This window comes from Apus apus, chromosome 6, assembly GCF_020740795.1.
Source record: "Apus apus isolate bApuApu2 chromosome 6, bApuApu2.pri.cur, whole genome shotgun sequence".
NCBI lineage: Eukaryota > Metazoa > Chordata > Aves > Apodiformes > Apodidae > Apus > Apus apus.
In genome coordinates this window covers 39146102-39172499 of record NC_067287.1, presented here as the reverse complement: position 1 = coordinate 39172499, position 26398 = coordinate 39146102, and the positions used below count along the sequence as shown (strand labels likewise).

At 46.8% G+C, this 26398-nt stretch overlaps 1 protein-coding gene across 3 annotated transcripts in view; it reads left to right on the top strand.

Annotated features, from left to right (window-relative positions):
* The first annotated feature begins 892 nt into the window (after positions 1-892).
* The window catches only part of TRPM8 (transient receptor potential cation channel subfamily M member 8), a 37341-nt gene continuing 11835 nt past the window's right edge, over positions 893-26398 (top strand). The window contains exons 1-18 of one of the 3 annotated variants that reach the window (XM_051624027.1): positions 893-949; positions 4101-4278; positions 4555-4727; positions 5871-6045; positions 7061-7128; positions 9426-9623; positions 11438-11540; positions 12450-12568; positions 12896-13186; positions 15634-15729; positions 16582-16711; positions 17613-17758; positions 18295-18407; positions 19298-19514; positions 22292-22383; positions 22779-22920; positions 24140-24311; positions 24544-24721. In XM_051624027.1, the coding sequence (XP_051479987.1) occupies positions 932-949; positions 4101-4278; positions 4555-4727; positions 5871-6045; positions 7061-7128; positions 9426-9623; positions 11438-11540; positions 12450-12568; positions 12896-13186; positions 15634-15729; positions 16582-16711; positions 17613-17758; positions 18295-18407; positions 19298-19514; positions 22292-22383; positions 22779-22920; positions 24140-24311; positions 24544-24721 (2609 nt within the window). In that variant the 5' untranslated portion in view covers positions 893-931. Of the gene's footprint in view, positions 950-4100; positions 4279-4554; positions 4728-5870; positions 6046-7060; positions 7129-9425; positions 9624-11437; positions 11541-12449; positions 12569-12895; positions 13187-15633; positions 15730-16581; positions 16712-17612; positions 17759-18294; positions 18408-19297; positions 19515-22291; positions 22384-22778; positions 22921-24139; positions 24312-24543; positions 24722-26398 lie in introns of those variants that run through there. The other 2 variants (XM_051624025.1, XM_051624026.1) reach the window with 2 other exon arrangements.

Genomic DNA, 26398 nt, shown 5'->3' with positions numbered 1-26398 from the left:
CCCAGAGTGCAGATTTTTTTTTCCCCCCTCTTTGATGCACTTGGAGTGTTGGGGAGGACAGTGGTCGTGACTGCACACCATGCTGTGCAGCAGGCAGGGGTGGTGGGAAGAGTGCTAGGAGCACAGAACTGGCTGCAAAACCTTCTGAGAAACCAGAAAGGGAAGAAGCCATTTGTGCACACCAGGTTAGCAGTGGATGGAGTCACTTCTGGGGGTGTCTGGTGCTGAGTTCTGGTTCCTTATTTCTGTGCACCGTTGTAGGGTTTCAAGTTAAGCTGCTGGTGAAGTACCTTGGTGTGTGATAATGAAAGGGGTCAGGCAGGTGAGGCCCATCCAGCTCATCTCGGCACAGGCTGGTTCCTGAGATGGACTTCAGTCCATTGCCCGGTGCCAGAGAGAAACAGATGACAGGAGAAGGAAGCATGATCAAGTGCTGGTCTCAGCTGAGGTGGTTCCTCTTAGCTGTTGATGTGTCAGGTACCGAATGCAGGTCGAGTCTCATGCACAGCTGGTTCTGTAGCTCCACCTGCTGCTTGGCTTGTGGAGCTGTGCTGGTCCCACCCTGCTCCCGGGCTTGGCGCTGGATGTGACCCCAGGGGCAGGCACCGTGTTCTGCTGGCTCTGGGAGGCTTCCAGAATAACGCTGGTTGGACGTGTCCTGAGTGGGCAGGAGTTTTGAAGGCCATGTCAGCTGTGGAAGAATTTCCCTCTCTTGTTAATAATAACACAGGTTACTTTTCAGTGCTCAGTATGGTCACTGAGGGGCTTCATGTCTATTCATTCTTCTTTCAGGGGTAATTTATGTAAATGTGGATACCCTGAAAATCAGCACATAGAGGGCACTCAGATTAATACGAGTGAAAAATGGAACTACAAGAAGCACACAAAGGAACTTCCTACTGATGCCTTTGGGGACATTCAGTTTGAAAACATGGGAAAAAGAGGAAAGGTAAGTGGTTGTTGAGGGTACACATCAGATCCCTGTTGTGTGCTCTGTATCTAGAGTCCTGAACCCAGTGCCAGTGGAAGCCCCTGAGAAGCAGGGGAGGGGGAGCTAAATTTGATTTTTTTCTGATGGGAATGGAAGGAGTTAAGACAAGCTGTTTTCTCAAGCCCTGAAAGCAGGTAACAAAGAAGAATATCTTGTGTTTCATAGGCTGATGGTGGGAGTGCAAAGGGTTATCTGTTTCCAGGCATGGCAGAAGAATGGGTGAATGAGCATGATGCTCAAGTATTATTTTTCTTTTTTCATGCAGCTGGTTTTACTGTAATTGGTCTAACAAAATTCTGAAGGTCTTGGGCCAGGAGGAGATAATTTTGAAGTAGCTCTGTGATGTCTCTCACTGGGACTCTGTACCCTGACTGTGTCAACGGGCAGTTAGAGAGGCCATTTGGTGGTCCCAGTCTACACAGAAATGTCGTGGTGTTGAGGAGCAGCTTAGTTCCCTTTTACCCATCTGTAGTGGTGAACCCAACGTGATAAGCTTAATTGCCTGAATGATTAAGCTCCTGATGAAGATGCTTTGCTCCTGACTGTCTGACTTTGACACCAAGAGAAGGACCAACTTCTGCTTTAGAAAGAAAATGGTGTGAGAGTGCACACCAGTGCAACTCGTGGGCCTGGAGGATGTGCCTTGCTTTTGAAGGTGCAGCAGGATCCGTGAGGTGATAACCACAAGGATTTCATGTTTGTAGGGGTGTAAGACCTTTCTCAGGAGGATCTGTACTCTTGGGTGCAGAAGCTGCACATACCTACTTGCTATATTCCATAACATCATCCCTCATGCATTGTAGTGGCTTTAACCTTGCAGGGCACATCATCCAACACCTGCCTACAGAGCTTGCTGGTCTGTATTCCCTTCCTCCCTTGCTGTTCCATGTGCAGAACATGGCAGTGTGGATGTAGAGTGGTCCTTTCCACACAGTTGTATCTTAGGCCTTGGGCTGGATGCTCTGAGGGATGTTGTGAGATGCTGAAAAGGGGGGAGTGTGTCCCACACCCACATGGAGTAATTTTATTTGGAAGGGCTCTCTGGGGTTTTCTCACCAAAACTGCTTGCTCAAAGCATACCCACACTGATCAGGATGCTCAGGCCCATAACCAAAGAATACTGAGTATTTCCCAGGGTGGAGAACCTACAATGATGGTCAGTTCAATGGGGATGTAACCTATCAGGAGAACTTCAGAGGTTTTATACTGTTTGGGCTTTTCCCCATGTTTTTCTTTGGTGTGTGGACACTGGAGGGCTGGAAAGAAGAGAAGAGCTGGTGTTGCTGTTTCTGATGATTTATACTGTGTGAGGAGTCACGTGTGGCTGAGCTCATCTGCCTTTTCTAAATGGCTGATATTTACCACCAGTGCAATGAGGCAATCAAAATAAATGAGGAAAATCAGAGCACGCTGTGAAAATTAATTGGGTTTGTTTAAGTAACAGAAACAAGAGGTGTTTCAGTGGGAAATAAAACTGAAGGTTTTGAATAGTCTAAACAAATCCAAATGCTTAATATATTTATTGATATGCAAATTTTAGCCTCATAAGCTGCTGTTTGCCTTTACTGAAAGAAGAAGAGGTTCCCTCTATTGCAATATTTCTGAGTTCCCAAAGCTTGAATATTCCAAACAGAAATATTCGATGTGAACAGCCCAATGAAATCTCTGCACACTGCTGTTCTGCTCTGCTGCTCAGCTCCTGTAACGTCCGAGGACTCTGCAGTTGCTGTATCTTATGTTCTGGTAGCTGAAAACAGTGCTCCTCTGGCCTACCTTCTGAGTTCAGCTGCTGAAGCACGCCTGGAGGGCCGGGGGGTGGCTGTTGGGGTGCGGCAGCCGGCAGCACCAGGAGATGGCACCGATGTGCAGGGAAAGAAAGTGGCTGAGCCCAGGGGTTCACCCCCCCGAGCTGAGCCTGCTAGTGCCTGCAATGTGTAGGTGGAGCCAAATCATTCGGCTGGAAGCATCAACTGTTGATGGACCAAAGGCCATACCCAGCAGGTAGGTTTAGAAGAAGTGCCTTCTGACTCCAGAGCTAACCAGGTTTGCGGGGGGGGGTGGGTTTACCAGCTCTGTGGAGCAGTGAATGCTTCTGGCAGGCTCCCCTCTCCTGTGGGGGACCCTCTCCTGGAAAACACCCATGGCTTGGTGTGGCTGGTGCTTCTGAGGGCAGAAGCTATGGAGGTGCCTTAGCTCCCCTGTGTAGGTGCTGGAGCCTGTGGCTTTCTCTGTGATGTGCTGTTCTGAGCCAATTGCAATCATTTTTCCTGGGAACCTGGAAACAGATGAGGAGTTCTTTTTTACTTTAAGTGAAGGAAGTTTCTTCCTGAAACTAATCCCTTGCTTTTGCTCTGCTGCAAATACTGAGTGTTCTAGACCAAATCCAGTAGGATTCGGGTCCCTGGTATCATCCTCTGGTATGGATGGTGTATCTATGACTGTCTTTCAAAAGTCCATCATGCTAAGCTACTAACAGTGATGAAATTGTGTAGGGGCTCCTGAATAGCACAGCCAGGACAAGGCAGAGCCTTGTACATAAACCCAGACATAGCAGGTCTGTCTGAAGCCAGCTTATCTAGAGTGCTGTGTGGCCTCCTCCTTCGGTGTGCAGGCTTTTAGACATCTTGGATACAGTTGCTGTGTGTTACACTTAAAATGCTGCCATGGGTATATGCTGTGACAGGGACACCATACCCATGGAGCCTGGAATTCATAGTTCATTGAATTAAGGCTTGAATAGTGTAGTCAAAATAGAGCTATAATTACTAGTTCCCTTACCGTAATGCTACCCCTAACCCACAAGCTAAGCTACTGATAACTTGTTACAGCTAAAATGTTGATACTGTAAACTCCCTTGGTGATGTGTTCATCCTTCCAGTATTCCATTGAATCCCAAGGTCAGTGCTCTTGCCTTCCTCCAGTGGAAGGTGCCTGGCGGTAGGGGGAAGGTAAAGATGCTTTAGAGGAAGAAGCAAGACTCCATCATCACTTCACTTGTCTGCTGGCTGTTGGAGTGTACCTGAGGGAGGAAAAGGGGACTCCTGGTCTGTTCCCAGGTGTCACTGTTACCCTCTTTCTCTGTTTGTTCTCTCACTTTCTCTCACCCAAGTACATCCGCCTGTCGTGCGACACAGACTCAGAAACACTCTATGAACTCATGACCCAGCACTGGCACCTGAAGACCCCCAACCTGGTTATCTCCGTCACTGGGGGCGCAAAGAACTTTGCGCTCAAGCCCCGAATGCGCAAGATCTTCAGCAGGCTGATCTACATTGCCCAGTCCAAAGGTAAAGACCTGCACGTGTGTCTGTGTTCTTCCATGGCTGCGAATTCCTGCTGGAGAGTTAGCAGCTCAGGGGCTTGGCAGGAAAGCAGGGCGCTCAGGCATCGGGATGCCCATGAGAACGTGAGGCAAGGTGTGTAGTGGATCCCTTGCTAACTGAAGAATAAATGCCTCTTCTGAGGGTGAGGCCTTGAGAGGGGGGTGGGTTGTGCTACCTTACGAGTGATGTGTTAGGAGGGGGGGTATTCCACTGGATTCTCCTGGGTTCTGTTGTCCCCAGGGGCCTGGATTTTCACCGGAGGCACACACTATGGGCTGATGAAGTACATTGGGGAAGTGGTCAGAGACAACACCATCAGCCGCACCTCGGAGGAGAACGTGGTGGCCATTGGCATCGCAGCCTGGGGCATGATTTCCAACCGGGACACTCTGCTTCGCAGCGCTGACAGCGACGTAAGGAGCGTGTGTGGTTGGTGGGGAAGCAAAGAGAAGGCTTGGTGTGAATGGCATGGATTATGTCCCTGACTGACCACTGCCCTCTGCAGTGTCTGCTAGGCTGATGCTATCGGCCACGAGATGACAAGCTTGAGTGGTCAGTCAAGCTCTGCTCGTACGTTCTGGTGAAGCAGAGCTCAGCAGAATCCTTCCTGGTGCAGTGTTTATGTAGAAGAAAGTCTCTGCTTAGCCTGACCTACTGTCCCCCAAACAACCCAGCCTGGAGGCAGCTTTTCTTCAGTGTTCACAGCAGTGAGCTGAAACATCCTGTGCTCTTGCCAGAACAGGAGAAAACTAAGGTGTTCTCAGGTTCAAGATGGTTGCACACATCAGGCCTGGTGGGGTGGATTTCAGCTGTGGGCTTAGTGTGTCTGTGTGGAAGTTTAGCTGCTCTAATTTCATGTCTGGTAGAGTAACCTCTTCCATGACTCTTCTCGCTGCTGTGAAATCCCTACACAGCAGCCCATAGTGGGGATTCCCATTAGCTGAGACATGTTGTACTTGCTGCTGCTATTCTGGATCTTGCTCATCAATACTATTGTCTTACCTCTTACATACTCTGGACTTCTGCCCAGTAGATGTTACAGAACATGGCTAAAAAAACATCCTGTCAGATAAATAAAAGCAGTTTAGTTTACTGAGGGCTCTAAAGAGGTTTGAGTGTTGAACTAGAAGATCTCAGGAGGCCCCTTCCAACCTAAAAGATTCTCCAGTGCTGTGAGGTGTTGAAAGTAAGTTGGCCCCAGACTTAATGTTTCTGATGGCTGAAGGAAGCATTCATTGCTAAACAGGATCTCTGAAAGGACTAAACTGTTGCAAGTAACTTGTGTTTTGCTATTGGCTGAGGTGATTTTGGGACAACTATCAAAAATCGGATTGTTCTTGTAAAGAACAATCTTGCAAATATTTATGCTGTGTGCTCATGCAGGGTTTCTCTCACTGTCTTCTGCTGCTGTTGGGACCACCCACCAGTGCGTAGTCTCTCAAGTCGGGTAATCCAGACTCCTGATTCATGAGGCTGATGATTAGGGGCTCAGCTGTCACTGGCTTGTGCGTGTTCTGCCCTTAGATCTCTGCTCAAAGCTGTGCTTGTGCTTCTAGGGGTACTACTTGGCCCACTACATCATGGATGATCTCAAGAGAGACCCTCTCTATTGCCTGGATAACAATCACACCCATCTCTTGCTGGTTGATAATGGCACCCATGGACACCCCACGATTGAGGCAAAAGTGCGAACTCAGTTAGAAAAGTACATTTCGGAGCGAGTTATCCCAGGTAGGTGTGGGTGCCAGGCTGCAGGCTTCCTCCTCAGTCCTTCCGTGCTTTGGGGTGATGCACAGGGAGTTTCTGAGAGCAAGAGAGTAGAGGTAGCATCCCTTGGGTGCTGAGCTGGAAGGGTGTGTTGGCTGCATTGCATGGCAAGGCTTCCAGGAGCAACCAGGCTTCTTCAGAGCAATAATCCTCCCCTCGTCTTTGTGTGTGACCATAGTCCTTTGTGGGACACAGCAAGTGATGGGTTTTGGCCACACAGCCTTTCCTCTCTTCCTGCTGGGCTCTCTGTTGGAAGGTGAGCCTGCTGTGTGCTTCCCACCTGGCACTGAATTCCAGGTAGCTGAAGCACAGCTACACAGGGGTTGAAATTAGGCTTTTCCCAAAATACTAATTTGTGAAGGTCATTGATCCATCTGAAGCCTGCTCCTAGATAACTTCTCTTTCAGCTCCTTCTTGCCCAAAAAGCAAAAAATCAAAAGCCTTTTCAGGAAATTCTTAGTTCAAGAGTTTGGGGTTTTTTTTATGGTGTACCTCAGCTGAAGTGTATTTGCTGTTTGTGCTTCATGATGACGACCCAGAATTGTAATGAGCTTGGTATGTTGCTTAAACACCTAGATATACAGAATTCAAAATGTGAAGTCAAAGGTTCTGAATCTTCGACTTGTGATAAGAACCTTGCACCTAGACCCAAAGTGGTCAAAGTTTTGGCTAAATGGCATAAAATCACATGTTTTAGGGGCTTTGGAGCCAGTACAAGTTATGATGGTGAGAAGGAAAAAAAGCATCTGGTGGAGAAGGGTGTCTGCAGCCAGGGATGCAGAATGTTAGGCAAAACTGAGTTTTTATTAAAAACAGGGAAAGCTGTTAACAGATTGGGCAAAATCAACAGTAAACTAGTATTGGAATGTCTGCATGAGCTACTTGGCAAGTCTTTCATTGTACTCAGGGATAAGAAGTTGTTTAAACAGCATTAATGAATTGAATCTTTTGCTTTTTTAACTTTTGGCATATTTCACAGAATCTAATTATGGTGGGAAGATTCCAATTGTATGTTTTGCTCAAGGTGGAGGGAAAGAGACTTTGAAGGTAAGTTTCTTCCTTTTACTTCTTTTCAGGAGTGACAGTAGGGACATGGCTCTAATATTGAAGACAAGTTGCTCCACAAGCAACATGGTGAAACAGACAGTCCTTTTTTTACTGAGGCTTGCCCAGCACTTGCTATAGAAAGACCTTCCTTGCAATTGCATTTCAACTTAGGAAGTTTGTTTCTGTAAAAATTTTCTGTGCAGAATTGTTGCCTCAGGCTGACATCCTGGAAAACTAGCAGTTGCTTCAGTTCTTCCACAACAAATCCAGCACAAAAATGTGTTTTTGTCTGTTCAGCAGCAATCAGAAGAGCCTTTGTCAGCCATGCAGCTCTTGATCCTTTTTATACAAGTTTGCCTAAACGTTGTTTTGAGAAATCTTGGCTTGCCCATGCTCAGTGGAGATGGGTACTTTCTTGTGATATACAAGGGACACCACCTTGTGCTGGAGATACTCTATCTCAGAGCCTCTTTGAACCTCCTGAGAACTCTGGGCTGCACCCAGATTAAATCTGGGCAACTGAGCAAGGCAGGGGAGGGCTCTGCTGACTCTGACCCTTGGAAGCCTAGAAGGGGAGGGAACAGGCTTCAAGTAGATGACAGGTAGGAAGAGGATGAACAGAATGGAGAAGGCAGAAAGTGTGAAAAAGAATGTCTAAGTGACACTTTGGGAAGGGGAAACAGAGCTGAGGTCTAGATCTGTCTCAGTGTTAAATAACAGGGTGTTTTTACTTTCCCCTCCACCTTGCAAGAGTGACAATGAGGGACCTGGGACCAAGGAGTGTGAGATCAGGCTGTGTGGGAAGGGATCAGCAACACTGGGTGAGGATGAGATGACTCTGAATAGCAGCAAGAAGGGCAGCTGCCATAGTCTGGGCTGAAGGACCTTGAGGAAGAGCTGGGAAAAGGGCTGGGGTTTGCAAGAGGATAGGATACAATGACAGGAGTAGGTCAGTGTTTGAGTCAGTAAATTGAAGGGTGATATTTATAATTAATTCTTTTGCAGATGTGATCTTTACTACCTGTTCTGACCAGAGCTTTGCTCTTAATATTGAGGCTAATCAAGCTGTGTTGCTGATCAGGATGACAAATAATGTGAATTCAAAGAATGGTCCCTGTTACCACTTCATTGCTAACACTAATCAGGCAGTCTGAACCACCCTGTGAAATTTCAGATCATTATCCCAGCCTCCCTGTATGTTTCTGGGGCGTGTTGGTTCCATTCACATGATTAATTAGACCTTTGCTCACAGGTAGATTGCAGATGAATGCAGATGCAGAGCTCAATGTGTTCATCAGAGCTGCTCAGGTGAAGTGAAAACATCCCTTGAGGTTTCAGAACAAAGCTTTGCTGAAGACGACACACTGGATATGCCCATCTCCTCTTAGATCCAAATTGCCAACTTTTAAGAGAGGATTTGGCCTTTGCTGAGGGAGCTGCTCCTACGTGCCTTGCAGTGTAGTTCCTTGAGCAGCCTTGTGGTTACATGTGTATTATGGGGCGACCTCAAACCCACTGTGAAGAAATGATACACAGCACAGACTTCCTGGCTGTCTAATGAGAATAATAAAAGCCATGTTGAATTAAATGCATCACTCCTGGCAAGAGGCTCCACTGGAAGGTAACGGGATGATAGTTCAACAAGGGTTCATGCCAGTCTCTTGGCTGTTGTTTGTAGGTGAAGCTATTGGCTCATGTAGGTGAAGCCATCTTCTCAAGGACTGAACAGAGGCTCTGACCAGCCCGAAGTGACACAGCAGGTTCTGTGCTCTGGATGTCTGTCCTTCCCATGCCTTGACCTTAGCTGTGTTGGCCAGGAAAGACTCCCTCTTTCTCTTCTGACTGGCGCATGATGACAGGAATCAGCTTTAGCAGAGGAGAAGTCAATCTCCTGCAAGCTTCTGTTTTAAACTGCCTATGGTGTAAAACATGCACTTTAGCAGGACCCTTAGGAAAGCCACTTGGATCTTGTTGGTAAGAAGAAACATCTTGCTTTTGTCATGGACCCACAATCCAGTTCACAGCAGTGACATGCTCACAGCTTTGACTCCAGGTTGATTTTTTAAATTTTTTTTTTAAACCACTCTCAAACTGGGAGGCTGGTGATTTCTGCACCTCAGCTTCTGTAGGGCTCTTCACAGCTCTCTGTTGTGAGGTGGAGACTGCTTGGTAAGGAATCAGTGGGCAGGACATGGGCCTAAGTCCAACCTCACATCTTCAGGTTTTCTTACTGCACAGTAGGCACTAATAACACAGTCATCCTTTAAGTGACCACCTCTCCCTCTTTGGCTCCCTAGTCTATCAACGTGGCTATTAAGAGTAAGATTCCCTGTGTTGTGGTGGAAGGCTCTGGCCGGATCGCTGATGTTATCGCTAGCCTGACGGAGGCAGAAGGCACTCCTGCTTCTTCATGTGTCAAGGAGAGCTTGCTCAGGTACCTGCCTCGCACCATTTCAAGGCTCTCGGAGGAGGAGACTGAAAGCTGGATCAAATGGGTAGGTGTGGGCAGGGAGCTAGCGAGGCTGAGCGTGGGAGAAGGGTGGAGGAAACGAGGTCAAGAGCAGCCAGTGACCTCCGAATCAGGGATGTTGCTGTCTGGTGATCCCTATGGGATGTGCAGGGCTCCTTGTCATGGCATAGCCCTGAGGTGTGTGTTTAACAGGATTTTGAAAAAGAGAAATCCCTACTTTATAGGGACTGGAACAAAAGGGGCAGGGAGCTGCATTGTTTTGGAAAGGCAGCAGGTGTCTGGGTTTAGGTTCAGGTACAGGAGAGCCAAGGCCATATGGTTAGTAACAGCCAGCTCCCTGCCTGCAGTTCCTGCTGGATGTGCTTCTTCCCTAATGGACTGGTTGGTGTCACAGTTCCTTCGTGTGCTTTGCAGAGGTGGAGAATTTGGATATTTACTGAATCAGGACTCACACTGGTAAATCCTGCTGCATTGCTCGGGGACTAAGGGTTGTCACTGCTACCCCAGGGACTTTCAGATTTTGGCAAATCTACTCCAGGAATCAGGAGCTCCAGAAAAGTCTTAATGTTCTGTTACTTTTCAGAAGTCTTGGTTCCAACAGCACTTCAACTCTCTGAACAGTCCATTAACTTGGGCTAATTGACTTTCTCAATTAACTGGCAGATGCTTTATCCTGGAGTCTAATTCTGTTTTCCTCTCTTGGTTCATTATCTCCTACCCACGCTCAAAGTGGGGGGTGATTGTGTGTTCAAACCTCAGCCCAAGTTCATAACAGGGGATGGAAATTGTTATATTGCTCCTGTATACTTCAGGCTCCTTCTCTCAGCTTTCCACCTGCCCTCTGACTTATTTATTTTTTATAAATGTAACTTGTTTGCAAGCCCCAGACTGGAATTCAGACACTGACTCCTGTGTGTATTTTCTTTGCTATGAACCAAAGCTTCTGCTACTGAAGCTTCAGAAGCTGTTGTTTCTGGTGAGGCCTGACTCAAACCTCTTGGTGAGAGCTTGGCAGAGTGAGCCCATGGGACAGCCTGCAAGTTCTGCTTGACCCTCATTTGAGCAGTGGGATCTCCAGAGCTATCTTAGAACCTGAACAATTTTCTGCTTCCGTGTTAAGAAGCTTGCAGGAAAAGGGAGATACAGGGCAGGGCCTTTTGCAGAGAGTCCTGCAGAAACAGGGTCTGGACTCGCACGTTTGAGCCTGGGGGCTGTGGTGTCCAAACCTGAAGAGGAAGAGCAGCCTGTGAGCCTCTGGTTTCCAGAAGGAGCTCTGCACTGGGGAGCCTGGAGCTGCTGGAGGCAGTTTCCCTGTTTGGGAAACAAGGCCACAGTCTTCACAGCTTCTCCTGAGCTGCCTCACCCTGCAGTTGACAAGGGCTAAGATTGTTTACTATGTCCTAGAATGAAAGTAACTTTTTAAGGTTTGGTTATGTGAGACATTATCTCTGTCTTGGACAAAGCTCAAGGAGGTAGGAACTGTTCTGTAATGAACTGCTAGACATTTGTTGAAACTTGGGCTGTCACAATCTCTTTTTTTAATTTTTGAGTAGTTTCTGATTACTGAGATCATATATTTTTGGTTATGATGTTCTGCACAGAGGGAATCACAATTATTTGCTGTATGTTCAGAGGATAATTCATCTTGTACTTTGGTGACTTTAAAATAAATCTCATTATCTACTTCTGTTTGGACTTGATTTTTAACTATGTGGAAACAGGGCTGATGAGAAAGCAGCCTTGCTGCCATGTGGGGAGAAATTGCCTTTAAAGAGTTTCTAGGGAGTTTAGCTGCTGAACAGTCTAATTGCTTTGAAACTAAACTTCTCCTTTTTGTAGATCAAAGAAGTACTTGAGAACCCTCATTTATTGACAGTTATCAAAATAGAAGAAGCTGGAGATGAAATTGTGAGCAATGCCATTTCTTTTGCTCTGTATAAAGGCAAGTAATTGTTTCTGTTTTGGTTTTGTTGTGTTTTTTTTTACAGAGAGAGAAAAATATGGCTGTTTATTTTCTAGAACAGCCTTCCCTAGAGCAGTGCCATCTCTCTAGAGTTAAGCTCCTGCCACAGCTTGTCTTCATCTGAAGTGGTGTGGACAGCCTGCAGCAGCATCGTGGGCTCTGTTAGTGTGGGTGAGATCAAAACCCAGTGCAGACACACTCAGGAAGGCATTTTGGCAGAGCTTTGGAGATGCTGGGATGGTGTCTCTGAGAGCAGCACATGTGTAGACAGCACCACAGGGAGTCAGGAAGCCACGCAAAGCATCTTTAATGGTTGTACTGCAGAGCTGGACTACTCAGCATCCTGAAATGTAAAATCAAGTATCTTCGATATGTGGATTGGGGAGGTTTGACTGGCAGGGAAAGAAGTATCCAGATATTTAACAGTCAGTGTGCAGTGACTTGCTGCTGTGAATAATTCAGACCTGGGCTCCCTACTACTCTGGCAGAGCAGAACTGGTACTTGGTGAAGGTTGCTGGGCTGACCTTATTTTCCACTCTGTGTGTGGAGAAAGTCTGCAAATGTTACAGCTTCTCATGACACTTCTTGTGTAGGGTTCTGTTGGGAATTCTGCAAGATTTCTTTTGTGTAGGGATGCAGGACATGGAGGAGCTTGAAGGAAATGTGCTGATTTGGGTTGATGAGGTGCTCCTAGCAGCTCATTTGTGGCCCATGTTAGACCATAAATACAGTCTCTAAGCCTCCATCATCCTCTGAAACCCAATCAGGAAATGTGCACGAGTCTGGGGATAGACACTTGATAGGGCTCTTGTCAAAAAGCAGAGATAAATAGGTATGCCAAGAAGCTCTCCTGTCTGTGGTCTTAGAGGATTGTTCCTCCTCTGCAGCTTTCAGCACCAATGAACACGACAGAGATAACTGGAATGGGCAGCTGAAGCTGCTGCTGGAGTGGAACCAGTTGGACCTGGCCAGTGATGAGATCTTCACCAATGACCGAAACTGGGAGGTACAGACCACTCTGAGTGCAGTGGCATGGGGCAGGGGAACAATGGGAAGAGAGACACTGTGATAATAACCACTATCTCAGCACCCCAACCTCTGTGATAAGTGTCTGTTCCTCCTTGCATTGACATTACTGATTGCAAAGCTTATCTGCCTGTGCCACAGGTACTCTAGGCCATCTAAAAAATGCAATTGCATACAGAAAAACCCTCATTGTGATGAAAAAGTGGCAGCCTGAAGGAAAATGCAGCAGTTAGTCACGTGTGCCAGCTCTTAGGTAACCTTTGTGTCTCATCTGCCCCCTAATATTTGCTTCTCCATTTCTTCCTAGTCTGCTGACCTGCAGGATGTCATGTTCACAGCCCTAGTGAAAGACAGGCCCAAGTTTGTCCGTCTCTTCCTGGAAAATGGCTTGAATCTGAGGAAGTTCCTTACCACAGAGGTCCTTAGAGAGCTGTACACGAATAATTTCAGCAGCCTGGTGTTCAAGAACCTGCAGATTGCAAAGAACTCCTATAATGATGCACTCCTCACATTTGTGTGGAAGATGGTCGAAGACTTCCGAAGGGGTCTTAAAAGAGACGACAAAAATAGCAAGGATGAGATGGAGATACATCTTTCAGTAAGTGATGAGCACTTTGATTCCCCTTAGAGGAACAACAGAGGTTGGTTTGTTCCTGGAGCAGCAGGATTTGCTTTCACAGTCTCAGCCTTGTGTTATTTTTAACATTCTGCCCCATTTTACACATGCATATAAGGGTCATTGAACTACAAGCAAAATGGGGACGTTTATTTGGGGATAGAGTTAAAATAGTTCTATTAGCACAATCAGTGCTCTAGTTGTGCATGTCATCTAGACCAATATAAATTCAGGGTCTGGTACAGAGGTGCCAACAAGGTCTGGGGAATTTAGATCCATATCTTGGGACAGACTCATGGGTAAGGGCCTGTCACTTGTACCAGAGGACAGCAGAGACAACACACCTGTGTGCTGTGAGCAGGTAAATGATCTGCTCAGCCTGGTGGTGGAAAGATGAAGGACTGGGCATGTGAAAGGGAGATGATTGGTGGAGCCACACCCTACCATCCTTAAGGAAGAGGCAGTAGGTGGAGGCTCCAAGCAAGTACAGGACCCCCTGCCCTCCTGTCACCACGCCAAAGTAGGGGACCTGAGAGACAGCTCCGGGGAATGGAAGCAGGTCCCTGCTTGGGGCAGCAGGTGAGTCCCCTCCAGGCCTCTCGTGGCCTTCTCCCAGAGTATCCAGTCTCCTGAGCTTGGAAGATAAGGACAGAGAGCAGGACAATCCCCTCATAATCCAGGAGGAAGCAGTAATGACCTGCTAAGGCACCTGGACACTCACACATCCATGAGACTGGATGGGATTCACCTGAGAGCACTGAGGGAGCTGCCAGAGAAGCTTGCCAAGCCTCTCTCCATCATTTATCAACAGTCCTGGTCAACAGGGGATATCCCAGAAGAGGGGAGGCTTGCCAGTGTGACACCAATCTACAAGAAGGGAACTACTGGCCTGTCAGCCTGACCTTGGCACTGGGCAGAATCATGGAGAGGTTCATCTTGAGTGCACTCACAGCAAGTGCAGGACAGCCAGGGGATCAGGCCCAGCCAGCTTGGATTCAGGAAGGGCAGGTCCTGCTTGACCTACCTGATCTTCTCCATGGCCAGGTGACCTGCCTGGTGGAGGAAGGAGGGAAGAGCTGTCGATGTTGTCTATCTAGACTTCAGTAGAGCCTTTGATGCACTCTCCCACAGCATTCTAGGGAAGCTGGTGGCACATGGCATGAACAGATGTATGCTTAGCTGGGTAGATAACTGGCTGGATGGCTTAGCCCAGAGAGTTGTAGTGAAGAGAGTTGGATCCAGATGGCTGGTTGACAGCCAACTTATCATAAGCCAGCAGTGCGCTCAGGTGGACAAGAAGGCCAACAGCATCCTGGCCTGCATCAGGAATCGTGTGGCCAGCAAGAGGACAGAAGTGCTCATGCCCCTGTATTCAGCACTGGTGAGACCAGCCCTCAAGTACTGTGTTCAGTTCAGGGCCCCTCACTAGAAGGGCATTGAGTTGTTGGAGCATGTCCAGAGAAGAGCAACCAAGTAACCTAGGAGGAGAGGCTGGAGGGATCTGGGATTGTTTCGTTTGGAGGAGTCTGATAGTAGACCTCATTGTCCCTACAGCTACCTGGAAGGAGGCTGGAGCAAGGCAGGCATTGGCCTTTTCTCCCAAGCAAATGACAGGACTAGAGGAAATGTTCTTGAGTTGTGCCAGGGGAGGCAGCTGTGGAGTTACCACCCCTGGAGATGTTCAAGAAATGTGTAGACATGGCACTTCAGGACATGCTCTAGTGGCCATGGCGGGTTTTTTGTGGTTGTGTGTTGGTTGTGTGGGGTGAGTGACTGTGTGGGTGTTGTTTTTCTTGTTGTTGCTGTTTGTTTGGGTGGGTTGTGTTGGGGTTTTTTTTTTACCCCACCCCCCCAGGTGAATGGTAGGACTAGATGATCTGAGAGGTCTTTTCCAACTGTGGCAATTCTGTGATTCTGTGAAAATGCTGCTTAGCTTCCAGAGTTTCCACCACAGTTTGTGATTCTTAAAAATTATGTTGTTACAGAGTCACTTTGTGATGGCTTTGCCTTTCCCAGGTGCTAACTGCTCTAATGCAAAGCAGATAGTGGAACAGGAATTCCTCTTTAAGTTTTTGTGAATTTCAGGGTCTTGCTTTAACTCCAGCAGGTACTGGTGTAAAGTTAGTGTTCCTTTTAGAGGATATTGATCTGGGTTCTTTAGGCACAAAGTCAAGCTGTGAATGAGGCTGCCTGAACTGCATGGGTCAGAGCAGGGACACTGGTTCTTCCACACCAAATAGGGAAATACAAGGCTTTGATGTTAACATGAAATATAAACTAAATTCAATTAGTGTAACAAGTGTTGGATAAGAGGGAGAGGGGATTGGTGGGCTGGCTGTGAAAGGAAGAAAATACAAAAGCAGGAGAGTGGCAGCCTTGAAAACAGTTTAGTGAGCTTAGCGCTGAGGAGCTGTTGCTGTGTCTTTCAGGATGAGTGTCCTATCACCAGGCATCCGTTGCAAGCTCTGTTTATCTGGTCAGTTCTTCAGAACAAGAAGGAGTTGTCTAAAGTTATTTGGGAGCAAGTAAGTTGAATTCTCCTTTACTGCTCTGCAAACAGCACAGTGGCGTCCTTGTCTTTGGTTTGTTGGACTTTGAAGGCTCTGGGTCTGTCTTCAGACACAAAACCAAGATCAGTGATTGCAACGTGACTCTGTAAGGAGGTTTAATATGACCTGGTTTGTGTTTGGGTTTCATGCTTTGCTAATGTTGTGGGTGAGTCAGCAGTCAGCTAGCAGTTACCTAGTGTTGTATGTTCTCATTTGGGTTTGAGCTTGGATGCTGAGTTCCCACCCATTCCTTAATATGGGTGTGTTCTGATCCCAGGTATTTGATTGAAACCCATTTCTGATTCGATTAGACAGTACATTTAATGATGATTGGATCAAATACATAATTCACAGGCTGATTCACAGGTAAATATGAGGCTAATGTAAGCAAAGCTAAGGGTGCTCCATCTCACATTGGTCTTTGTGTCTGAAACAGAGAGCCTCTGCCATGTCTGTGTGGATGCATGTTGGTCTGCATGTCCAAAACAGAGTGCTGCTTCCCTGCACGTGTGGATGTTTTGAATACCCGACTGATGGACAGTGGAAATGGCAGTGTAGCTTGTGGCAGAGCAGACCCTCTGTTATGAATCTTCAGCCAGAGCTGCAAAGCTCATTTACAGCTATTAAAGGCAAGACCTTTCCAGACTGGCCACAAAGTTGTTGTCTCACCAATACACTGTTGGTTACCAGTCACTTTGCTGAACTGGATCTTCATTTGCCAGTCTGGACTGGGAACTGAGCAGCTGCAAAAAACATTTGATAATTTTTAAAGACTCTGCTCACACTCCCTTCTCAGAGGGCTTTGAGTGGCTTAACTCTCTCTTACAGACCAGAGGCTGCACATTGGCAGCCCTTGGGGCCAGCAAGCTCCTGAGAAGCATGTCCAAGGTGAAGAATGATATCAATGCTGCTGGTGAGTCTGAGGAACTCGCTAATGAGTATGAGACAAGAGCAGTAGGTAAGTACTCCTACTTCACAAGGTGAAAACTGTTTAAAACACTTTCTAAAAGGTGTCTGTATCCCCTGTAGCAAGACACAGAGAAGTGAACAGGTCCCACTGAAGTCTATCTATCAAGACTTCTCTCCATGTTGCAGTCTCCGTGGTAATATCCCAAAGCATTGCTGGATGTGTGCATCTTGGCAGTTGTAACAGCCCTTTGGGAAATGCCTGGGAAAATGTGCTGTTGGAGAGGAGAGCTTCTAGGGGAGGCTGCTGTGCTTGATGAGAGGCTGGATCACTCTTCAGGGCAGTTGTGCTGTCACAGATGCACCAACAGAACTGCCTTTGAGTGGCAAATGTCCAGAGCTGGAGAGAGAAATGGTTTTTCATACTACACACATTGTTAGTGGCAAAAATCTATGGGCAGAATAAGGTGCTTGTAGCTTTTCTAAAACAATGTTTGCAATGAATTTACCTGTGAAAAAACATCAGATTCTGCCCTTGTTGTTCAACTCTTCTGTTAACATGGGACTACTGTGTCTGAGTCATTAGATCAGTGCTAAATGTATGGAAAGAAGGTGAAACAAGCTGATACGCTGAGCCATGTGAGTAAAAGTTCAGGGTTTTTTGCTTAATTTTTTGTGCAGAACTCAATGCTTTCTCCATGTCAGCTGATGTAATATTATGGTTTTCATTCCACACATAAACCCTGTATGAAGGCTTAACACGTGCAAGTGGGTTTGTAAAGCAACGCACACGTTGTTTTGACTTGCTGAAAACATGGACAGAGTTCTTGCATCTGCATTCTTCAGTATTAGAAACGTTACACTTGGGGTGTCACTGAAGGCAATGGCACCCAGGGTGGTGGGAAGTTGAACCTGAAGTTGGAGCTCAGGGTGGGGCTGCCTCTTTCCTCCAGAGCTGTTCACCGAGTGCTACAGCAGCGATGAGGAGCTGGCTGAGCAGCTGCTGACCTATTCCTGTGAAGCCTGGGGAGGGAGCAATTGTCTGGAGCTGGCAGTGGAAGCTAGAGACCAGCAGTTCATCGCCCAGCCAGGGGTGCAGGTAATGTCAGTGAAAAAAAGGTGCACAGCTCACTGTAACTCTTGTGGTCTGGGTAGCTTAAAAGCCCCACAATATTTTCTGGCTGTGAAAATGCTACACACAGGGTGTGGGGCCTCTACTTGAGAGAGGAGCTGGCTGATTTGCCCACCAATGCAAAGTTAGGAGGGGAGGACTTGATTTAGAGCTGCAAATCATAATGAGCTGGATGGTAAGGACTGCCTGAAGTGACTTCTCCCTTGGCACAGTTCCCTGTGTGCACAGTATGGATGTACTGCTCCAATTAATGCTGCCTTTTAAGTTGTGTCAAGTCCTGCTCATTTCGAGCTCGTGGTCATGTAGGCTAGAGAATGGCTGGACTAAGGAAGCAGCACAGTTTGCTGAGGAAAGCTTTCTGTATTGTTGAAACAGGAATCCCAGCTATTTTGACTGAAATGTCAAAGTTTGGGTGTTGTTTTATTCTACTAAATCAAGTGTCCTCTGATAGGATTCCTAGATTATTTTGCTGCTGTTAAAACAGGATATTTTCTTCCCTGCAGAATTTCCTTTCCAAGCAGTGGTATGGAGAGATTTCAAGAGATACTAAGAACTGGAAGATTATACTGTGCCTGTTCTTTTTCCCTTTAATAGGCTGTGGTTTCATCTCATTCAGGTAATCAAATGGCTTCTTATTAGCAGAAGCAAAGTAAATCAATTAACCATAGAATCACAGGGCAGTTCAGGTTGGGAGGCACCTCTGGAGATCATCTAGTCCAACAACCCTCTGCTCAAAGCAGGGTCAGCTGGAGCAGGTTACCCAGGACTGTATCCAGCTGGGTTTTGAGTATCTCCAAGGATGGAGACTCCAAAGCCACTCTGGGGAGCCTGTTCCAGTGTTCAGTCTCTCTCAAAATTATTTAAGGGCTGAATAAGCTTTTGGCAGATGTGTCCTCACTCTGATCTGAAGGTTCCACTTGTGTGTCTGGTCAGCGGGTGCAGATTGTCATTACCTTGGAAGTAATGTATCATAGATTCATGGAATCACAGAATGTGTGGTGTTGGAAGGGACCTTTAAAGGCCATCTAGTCCAGCCCCTCCTGCAGTGCACAGGGATCTTTTTAACTCAATCAGGTTGCTCAGAGCCTGGTTGAGCCTGGATGTCTCCAGGGATGGGGCCTCCACCCCCTCTCTGGGCAGCCTATTCCAATGCTTCACCCTCATTGTGAAGAACTTCCTAGTATCTAAATCTACCCTGCTCCAGTTTAGGGGCACTGGCCTTTGTCCTATCACTGCACACCCTTGTAAACAGCCGCTCCCCAGCTGTCCCTTAGCCCCTTCAGGCACTGGAAGGTGCTCTAAGGTCTCCCTGGAGCTTTCTCTCTAGGCTGAACAATCCCAGCTTTTTCAACCTGTATTTGTAGCACTGATGTAGTCACTCCATTGCAGAAAGCCACATGTCCTGTGCCAGGCTTTGCACCTGTCTCATTTTCACTTTGAAGAGCATGAATGTTTCCAGGCACAAAAGCTGTGCTTTGAGACCTTTCTCCTATCCTATTTCCTCAGGAAAAAGCCTGTGGAGAAGAGTAAGAAACTCTTCTTGTACTACGTGTCGTTCTTCACCTCCCCCTTTGTGGTCTTCTCCTGGAATGTCATCTTCTACATAGCTTTCCTGCTACTCTTCGCCTACGTGTTGCTGATGGATTTCCAGAAGGAACCCACTGCTCTGGAGATAATCCTTTACGTGCTGGTCTTCATTCTGCTTTGTGATGAAGTGAGACAAGTAGGCAGGCTTGCAAACGTTTAGTGCTAGATGAAAAGCCTGGTGCTTTTCCCCCTCCTAGTGGTGTAAGGCAGCACAGACTGCCTCTAAGTTACAGCCACTTCTTGGGAGATCTGTTCAGGCACAATGAATGTATTTCCCCCCCAGCTAGTGATTAATTCCTGCTTGTGCCCCAGTAGCTGCAGTGTCCGTGCACTGAGAGGAGTGTGTATGTACTTTGAGGCTGGGTGGATAAACTGATGCCAGTGGAGATATCCTCAGGAGTGCTGGGCTTGGATTGCCAGAGGAGATGAGAATAGGAGATTGGATTTAACTCATGTATCTGGGCACATACCTCTAGATCAAGTAATTCTTGCCTCTCTTCTCCACATCTCCCCACCTTTTTTTTTTTTTTTTAAACCAATGAGCAAGATATAATATATTTCTCTTGGTCTTTTAATGATAAATACAGTTTTTGTTAGTTTTATGTAGTCCCAGGGACCAGCTTTGGATTGCCTGCATTGCTTGTGCTGGTGTGGGAACTGTGTGTGTGACTGACTGCCTTACAGCTGGCTGCAGAGCTGATGTTATTCCTGCTTCATGTGTTAAGGGAAGAGATGAAATACATTGCTCTTCAGTCACCTGGGTCTCTACCAGTTAGTGTTCAAAATACTAGGAAGATGCTGGGGAAATGGGAAGAGAAATGGGTGTGTGGTTTCTGTGCTGCTCTCAGACTCCTGTAAGGCATTAGTCTGCACAAGAGTGTGTGTGGGGTCTGCTGGGTCAGGCCACCCTGCAATAGTGTTTCTTACATGAGCTCAAATGACATTGCTGAGTGTTGATGCTACTGTGCTTAACTTGCTGTGTGGTCTCCTTCCTTTGCAATAGTCAAGGTGGTTCTCTGTTTAAGGCAACTTCACTTGCTGAGGAAAATGGGGTGAAGTAAAAGGCTCCATTGCAATGAAAACACTAATGGAGTGTTTGTTTCTGCTGATTTAGGTTCTGGTGTCTCTGGACCTGTCCTTGCCCTTCCCGTGTGTACCCAGCAAAAATCCTGGGGAAAGCCTTAGGGATAGAAACCCTTTTTTTCTATCAATGTCACTATTTCTCACTACCCTGAGCAGGTTAGAACAGCTTCAGATCCCAGTAATCCCATTCATAGCTGGTGGCAACGGTACCAGTTTTGATGGTGAAAGTGGAGGCGGCTAAAACCAGAGAGTTTATTGGAGATTTAAAGTCATCTTAAGCCAGTGTCCTGGCTTCAAACCTATTTTGCTCAGGAGCAAAATGCAGACCAGTGTCCCAGGAAACTTTCTGCCTGGCTTCCTCTGTGGTAGATTGGGTGTGCATTGGTCTAACTCTGAAGTCAAAATAGTACCTGAGTCCTTCATATTTCCAAGAGCAGGATTGTATCAGATTTTGTTTTTCCTGTCAAAGGAAAACTAAATGTTGCCTGGGGTTCCACTGTAGCTGCTGCAGTCAGATAACTAATTCTGGGGAGAAATCAACCCTCTGATTTGAGTGTTGTGCCTGGGGAAATGGAATCTACGAGACATTGTTCTAAATGTAAAGCAGATTGTTTCATTGTGTCTGAACCAAAAAGCCACTGGATCAGGCTTGTTTTCACTCCTGATGATCCTAGAGTTTTTTAACCAGCCAGAGCTCCTTTCTGACATCCCATTTAGGGCTGTCATGGCAATAGTGAAATCAGAGATGTATTTTTCCTGCTACCTTCTTAGCCACATGGATGTAGCCTCCAGCCAGGTGAGTGGATAGACTGGTGGGGTGTGCAGGAAAGCCTCGTTTTCTCAGAAGGAACCTGGACAGAACCTCCATGCACATGAACTCTTAGCCATAGGAACTACTTGATATTTGAAGTACTGGCCTGCACTGCTATCACAGTTGTTCTTACTTGCTTACATGTATCTGCCTGTTTTTTTCCTTTTTGCTGGAGATCAAAACCTGTTTCCTTTCCTCCATCCACAGTTGTGCCCTTTAGTAGAAGAGGCATCAAGCTTAACCCTGCTGCATTTAATACAGCTTAGTGTAGTGATGTGCTTTGTGAGAGGCTTTTGGGCCCTCCTCATCCAGCTGTTCATGGAAAACACAACAGAGCCAGACAACTTGTTTGATTGAGGGAGTTGCTAGACAGAAACAACCCAGTGTCACTGATGTCAGACATGCTGTCCTCACTCAATGCTCAACCTTTGGTACCTTAGATAGGAAGTGAGCTGTTTCTTGGTCCCAAGATGCTGAAATAGTGTCTGGTCTGGAGGCTGCCACCCTGTTCATCTTTAGCCATGTGTCCCAGCATGTGAAGAAAACCCAACAATTGTGCAAATGGCCAAGTGGGGACTCTCTGCTTACAGCTTCCTCTGCAGTTAGAAGAAAACTCCCCTTCATCTTCAGTTCCCATAGAAGTACTGAGCGCAGAACTGCCTTCCTTGGATGTGCCAGTAAGGGAGAGAGTCACTGGTCAGTACTCCACTCAGCTTTGGTTATTTCAGTGAAAATCAAAAAGAATTATGATGAGGGACTCGGTCTATTTTTTTAGGCCTGTTGGAGGTTTCTCCTGGTTAACTTGTCCTAACGAGTCACCTCTAATTATATCCAGAAGTACTTTCTTGTGCAAACTCTGGATCCAGGGTGCAGCACCCCAGTCAGTCTGGGAATGGGCAGATCCTTACTAGGCTTGTACTTCAAAAAGAGATAAAGAGGTGGTTGACAGAATAAACTAAATCTGTACCTTTGATCAAAAGCATGTGTGATGGTTACTTGCTGCTCTTCTTGCTTTCCAGTGGTACATGAATGGCAGTAAGTATTTCTTAGATCTGTGGAATGTTATGGATACACTAGCAATCTTCTACTTCATAGCGGGGATTGTGTTCAGGTGAGTGAATATCCTTTCTTGTGGCCATGTTGTGGCTTTGTTTCCTTTCTGGGTTTTGACTGCAATCTGTAGCAAGGTTTTGGAAACGGATGTGTTCACCAATTTCCTTGCTCTTTATGAAGGCCCCAATGCTGCCAGATCTTGACACTAAAATTTTAAAAGCAAATAAAGAAATGAAATAAAGCAAAAAGGGGAACATCTGCATGTAATATTTTCTCTCTAGCCAGTTCTACCAGCTGTCATCAGGTGGGAGTGGGCAGGAGGGGGCATAGGGTCCTGCATAGCTGTGCTCTGTTTCCCAGTTACTTTCTACTCCCCATTTCAGTCTGTTTTCTCCTGACCTCCACATGCTTTACCCAACACTTCTCTTCATTTTCTCTTACTGTCTCCATCAGGCTTCACTCATCTGATGAAAGCTCTTGGTATTCTGGGAGAGTCATTTTCTGTTTGGACTACATAGTTTTTACTCTGAGGCTGATCCATATTTTCACAGTTAGCAGGAATCTAGGACCCAAAATTATTATGCTGCAGAGGATGGTAAGATTCTGGCAGCTTTTCAAGAATCTATGTGAATGCTGTGACACCTCGTTTTTCCTCAAGAGTGAAAATCACCACCATTCTGATGATGGCAGCAAGTTATCTGTCTCTTAAACCTGCTAAACAGGTTTCATTAAGATTTAAATAGATCCTAATTAAGAGCAGGGCCTTTTTCTCTTCCTCTGTATAGGGAAATTATGAAGATCAGGTTGAAGAACTGAAGAGGAAATTTGCTTCCTGGTAGCTTTTGTCGTACAGGTTTCCATTGTTTCAGTGTATATTCCCTCACTCCTGTTGCTCACACAATGCTCCCCAAACAAGACAATAGCAATGAATGCTATTGGAGGAGGACTTCTGTCTTCCACTGCATCCATCACACAAGGAACTGGATAATTGGGTGGTGAGCAGCCTCTCATGGAGTGGCCTGGCTGATTCTGCCCTTTGTAGCTGAATGGAATTCGATTTAATACAGAGCTGGCCCAGAGATAGGTGTGGGAATGAGGAGCATTGGAGAGCTGGAGAATGTCTGCTTGAATCTCCATGTCCCCTGGAGCTGATCTTCCCTCCAGGGACACCTTTGCATGCTGGGGAGCCTGTCTAGAGAATGGCACTCAAAGGGCATGTGCAGTGAGTGCTGTTAGAGGGTTTTGGGAAGAGGTTTTCCCAAATGTTCTGCTTTTCTACAGTGGTTGGGCTGTCTTGTGCCATGGCAGAGGATTGGCATCTATGGAATGTAAAAACCAGCTATGTAGTGACAGTGGCAGCTTACCCTGAAAGCCTTGTCCCACTGCTGCAAACCAAAGTCTAGACATGACCTGGTCGTAGAAAGCCTTAGGATATGGGAGCAACAACACAGGATTGTTTGCTGTCCATCTTTTGTTTGGCCTTCTGAGTAAGTCTAGTAAGATGCTGGGGGCTAGTGGGAAGGCAGATCATGGTGGAGGTGGGTCTGCAACAAATGGGAAAGCTCAGCTGGGTTATTACCAGTCTTGGATTACCTAAATATGAAGAGGCAGAAGTTAATGAAACTGTTGGCCAGTGTCTGACTTCCCCGAGTGGGAATGGGTAATTATTTGTGTGTGTGTGAGACTGTAAATGTATGGAGCCATGATCTGCAAACTTGCACTAAAATGGTGCTCAATCTGTAGGTTTTTTCTAATGTTTGTTCTCCACCCTAATATCAAATTGGAGAGAAAGAAGTTCTCTTGTCCTCTTTCAGATGATAGATGTCTTCTTCTTCCTCTTCCTCTTTGCTGTGTGGATGGTGGCCTTTGGTGTGGCCAGACAGGGCATCCTGAGGAAGAACGAGCACCGCTGGGAGTGGATATTTCGCTCCGTCATCTATGAGCCGTACCTGGCTATGTTTGGCCACTACCCTGATGATGTTGATGGTACTGTCTTCTGTGGGAGGCTCTTCTGGGCGGGTGGGAGGCTCTGTCCCTTCAGTGGTTGTCCAGTCCTCTGTTGACCCCGTTGCTCCAAGCAGCAACAAGGCGAGGTTTGGGTGGGGAGGTGGGAAGGAGCAGACCACACGTTTTGTGGTTGGTGGCAGTACCTGGGGCTGGACCCAGAAGAAAGAGCAGGAGAGTGCTCACTGTTTGCTCTCCATTCTCACCCTCTGAGGTACCACCTACAACTTCGACCGCTGCACCTTTTCTGGGAATGAGTCCAAGCCCTTGTGTGTGGAGCTGGATGCCAACAACCAACCCCGCTTCCCAGAGTGGATTACCATTCCCCTTGTCTGCATTTATATGCTCTCAACTAACATCCTCCTTGTGAACCTGCTTGTGGCCATGTTTGGGTAGGTAAAAGACCCGTCACTTGCTTGTGATCTCTGTATCAGTATCCCTCTGAGAATGAAGTCGTGGGAAAGAGCAGGACTCTGCTTGTGTCTTTTGCAGAGAAACTGCTGGGAATAGTCTGGACAGAGTTCCTAGCTTGAAACAGGCCCCTCAAGTTAAGGGTGGGGTGTGGGAAGGTGAACAAAGGCAAGGCTCTTCAGCATTTAGAATAACAGAATCACAGAACCATTCAGGTTGGAAAAGCCCCTTGGGATCACCCAGCCCAACTATCATCCCTACTCTACAAAGTTCTTCCCTAAACCACATCCACCAACACCACATCCAAATGACCCTTCAACACATCCAGGGATGGTGACTCAACCAGCTCCCTGGGCAGCCTGTTCCAGGGTCTGACCACTCTCTCTGTGAAAAAACTTTTCCTAATGTCCAGTCTGACCCTGCCCTGGTGCAGCTGGAAGCCCTTCCCTCTTGTTCTGTTGCCGATGACCTGTGAGAAGAGACCAGCACCAACCTCTCCACAATGACCTTCCAGGCAGTTGTAGAGACTGATGAGGTCTCCCCTCAGCCTCCTCTTCCTCAAACTAAACATTCCCAGCTCCTTCAAGCCTTCTTCATCAGATTTATTCTCTAGACCCTTCACCAGCTTTGTTGCCCTCCTCTGCACTCGCTCAGCACCTTGAGATCTCTCTGGAATTGAGGTGCCCAAAACTGTCACAACATTAAAGAGAAATTAAGGCCTTGAGGGACATCAATATAAATCAGTGCTCCAGAGAAGAGACTTTAGGCAAATGAAGTTTCCATTCCCTGCATTAAAAAAAAAAAAAGGTGGGAGTTGATGACCATCCATTGATCTTGATAGTTTATTTGGGCATGTAACACCTCCCTGTAGGGAAGCCTAAAAGGCTCTTTGGAGAGGAAACAGGATGAGTGGCACAAGCAGAAAACCAGACCAGTGCTACTGGTATTGCAAGGACCAGACTTAGAGGTTACTGGGGGATATTACACTTGCTGCTAGGCCATCCTGAGGCTTGACCATGTGCATTACCAAGTGTGTTTAACATGAGCAGGAGCTGCTGGTATTGAGCTTCTTCAGAGAAAGTTTTAGGGTGTGGCTTCCTAGGAACACAGGATTATCTCCAGGTATGAGTTACTGAAGACAGGATCTGGTAGAAAAGAATTTCTTTGGCTGTTCAATTTTTTGAATGCAAATTTTGGACACAACACTCCAGGGGTGGCCTCACCAGTGCTGAGCACAGGGGGACAATCACCTCTCTCCTTCTGCTGGTCACACTATTTCTAAGACAAGCCAGGATGCCACTGGCTTTCTTGGCCACCTGGGCACACACTGGCTCATGTTCAGCCACTTGTCAGTGAGAACCCCAGGTCCTTTCCTGCCAGACACTTTCCAGCCACACTTCCCCAAGCCTGGAGCGTTGCCTGGGGTTGTTGTGGCCCAAGTGCAGGACCCAGCATTGGCCTTGTTGAAGCCCAGACCATTGACATTAGCCCAATCTATCCAAGTCTCTCTGTAGAGCCTCCCTATCCTCATGCAGATCAACACTCCCACCTAGCTTGGTGTCATCTGCAAACTTACTGATGTCCTTATCAAGATCATCAATAAAGGTGTTAAACAGAAACAGTCCCAACACTGAGGAACACCCCTTGTGACTGGCCCC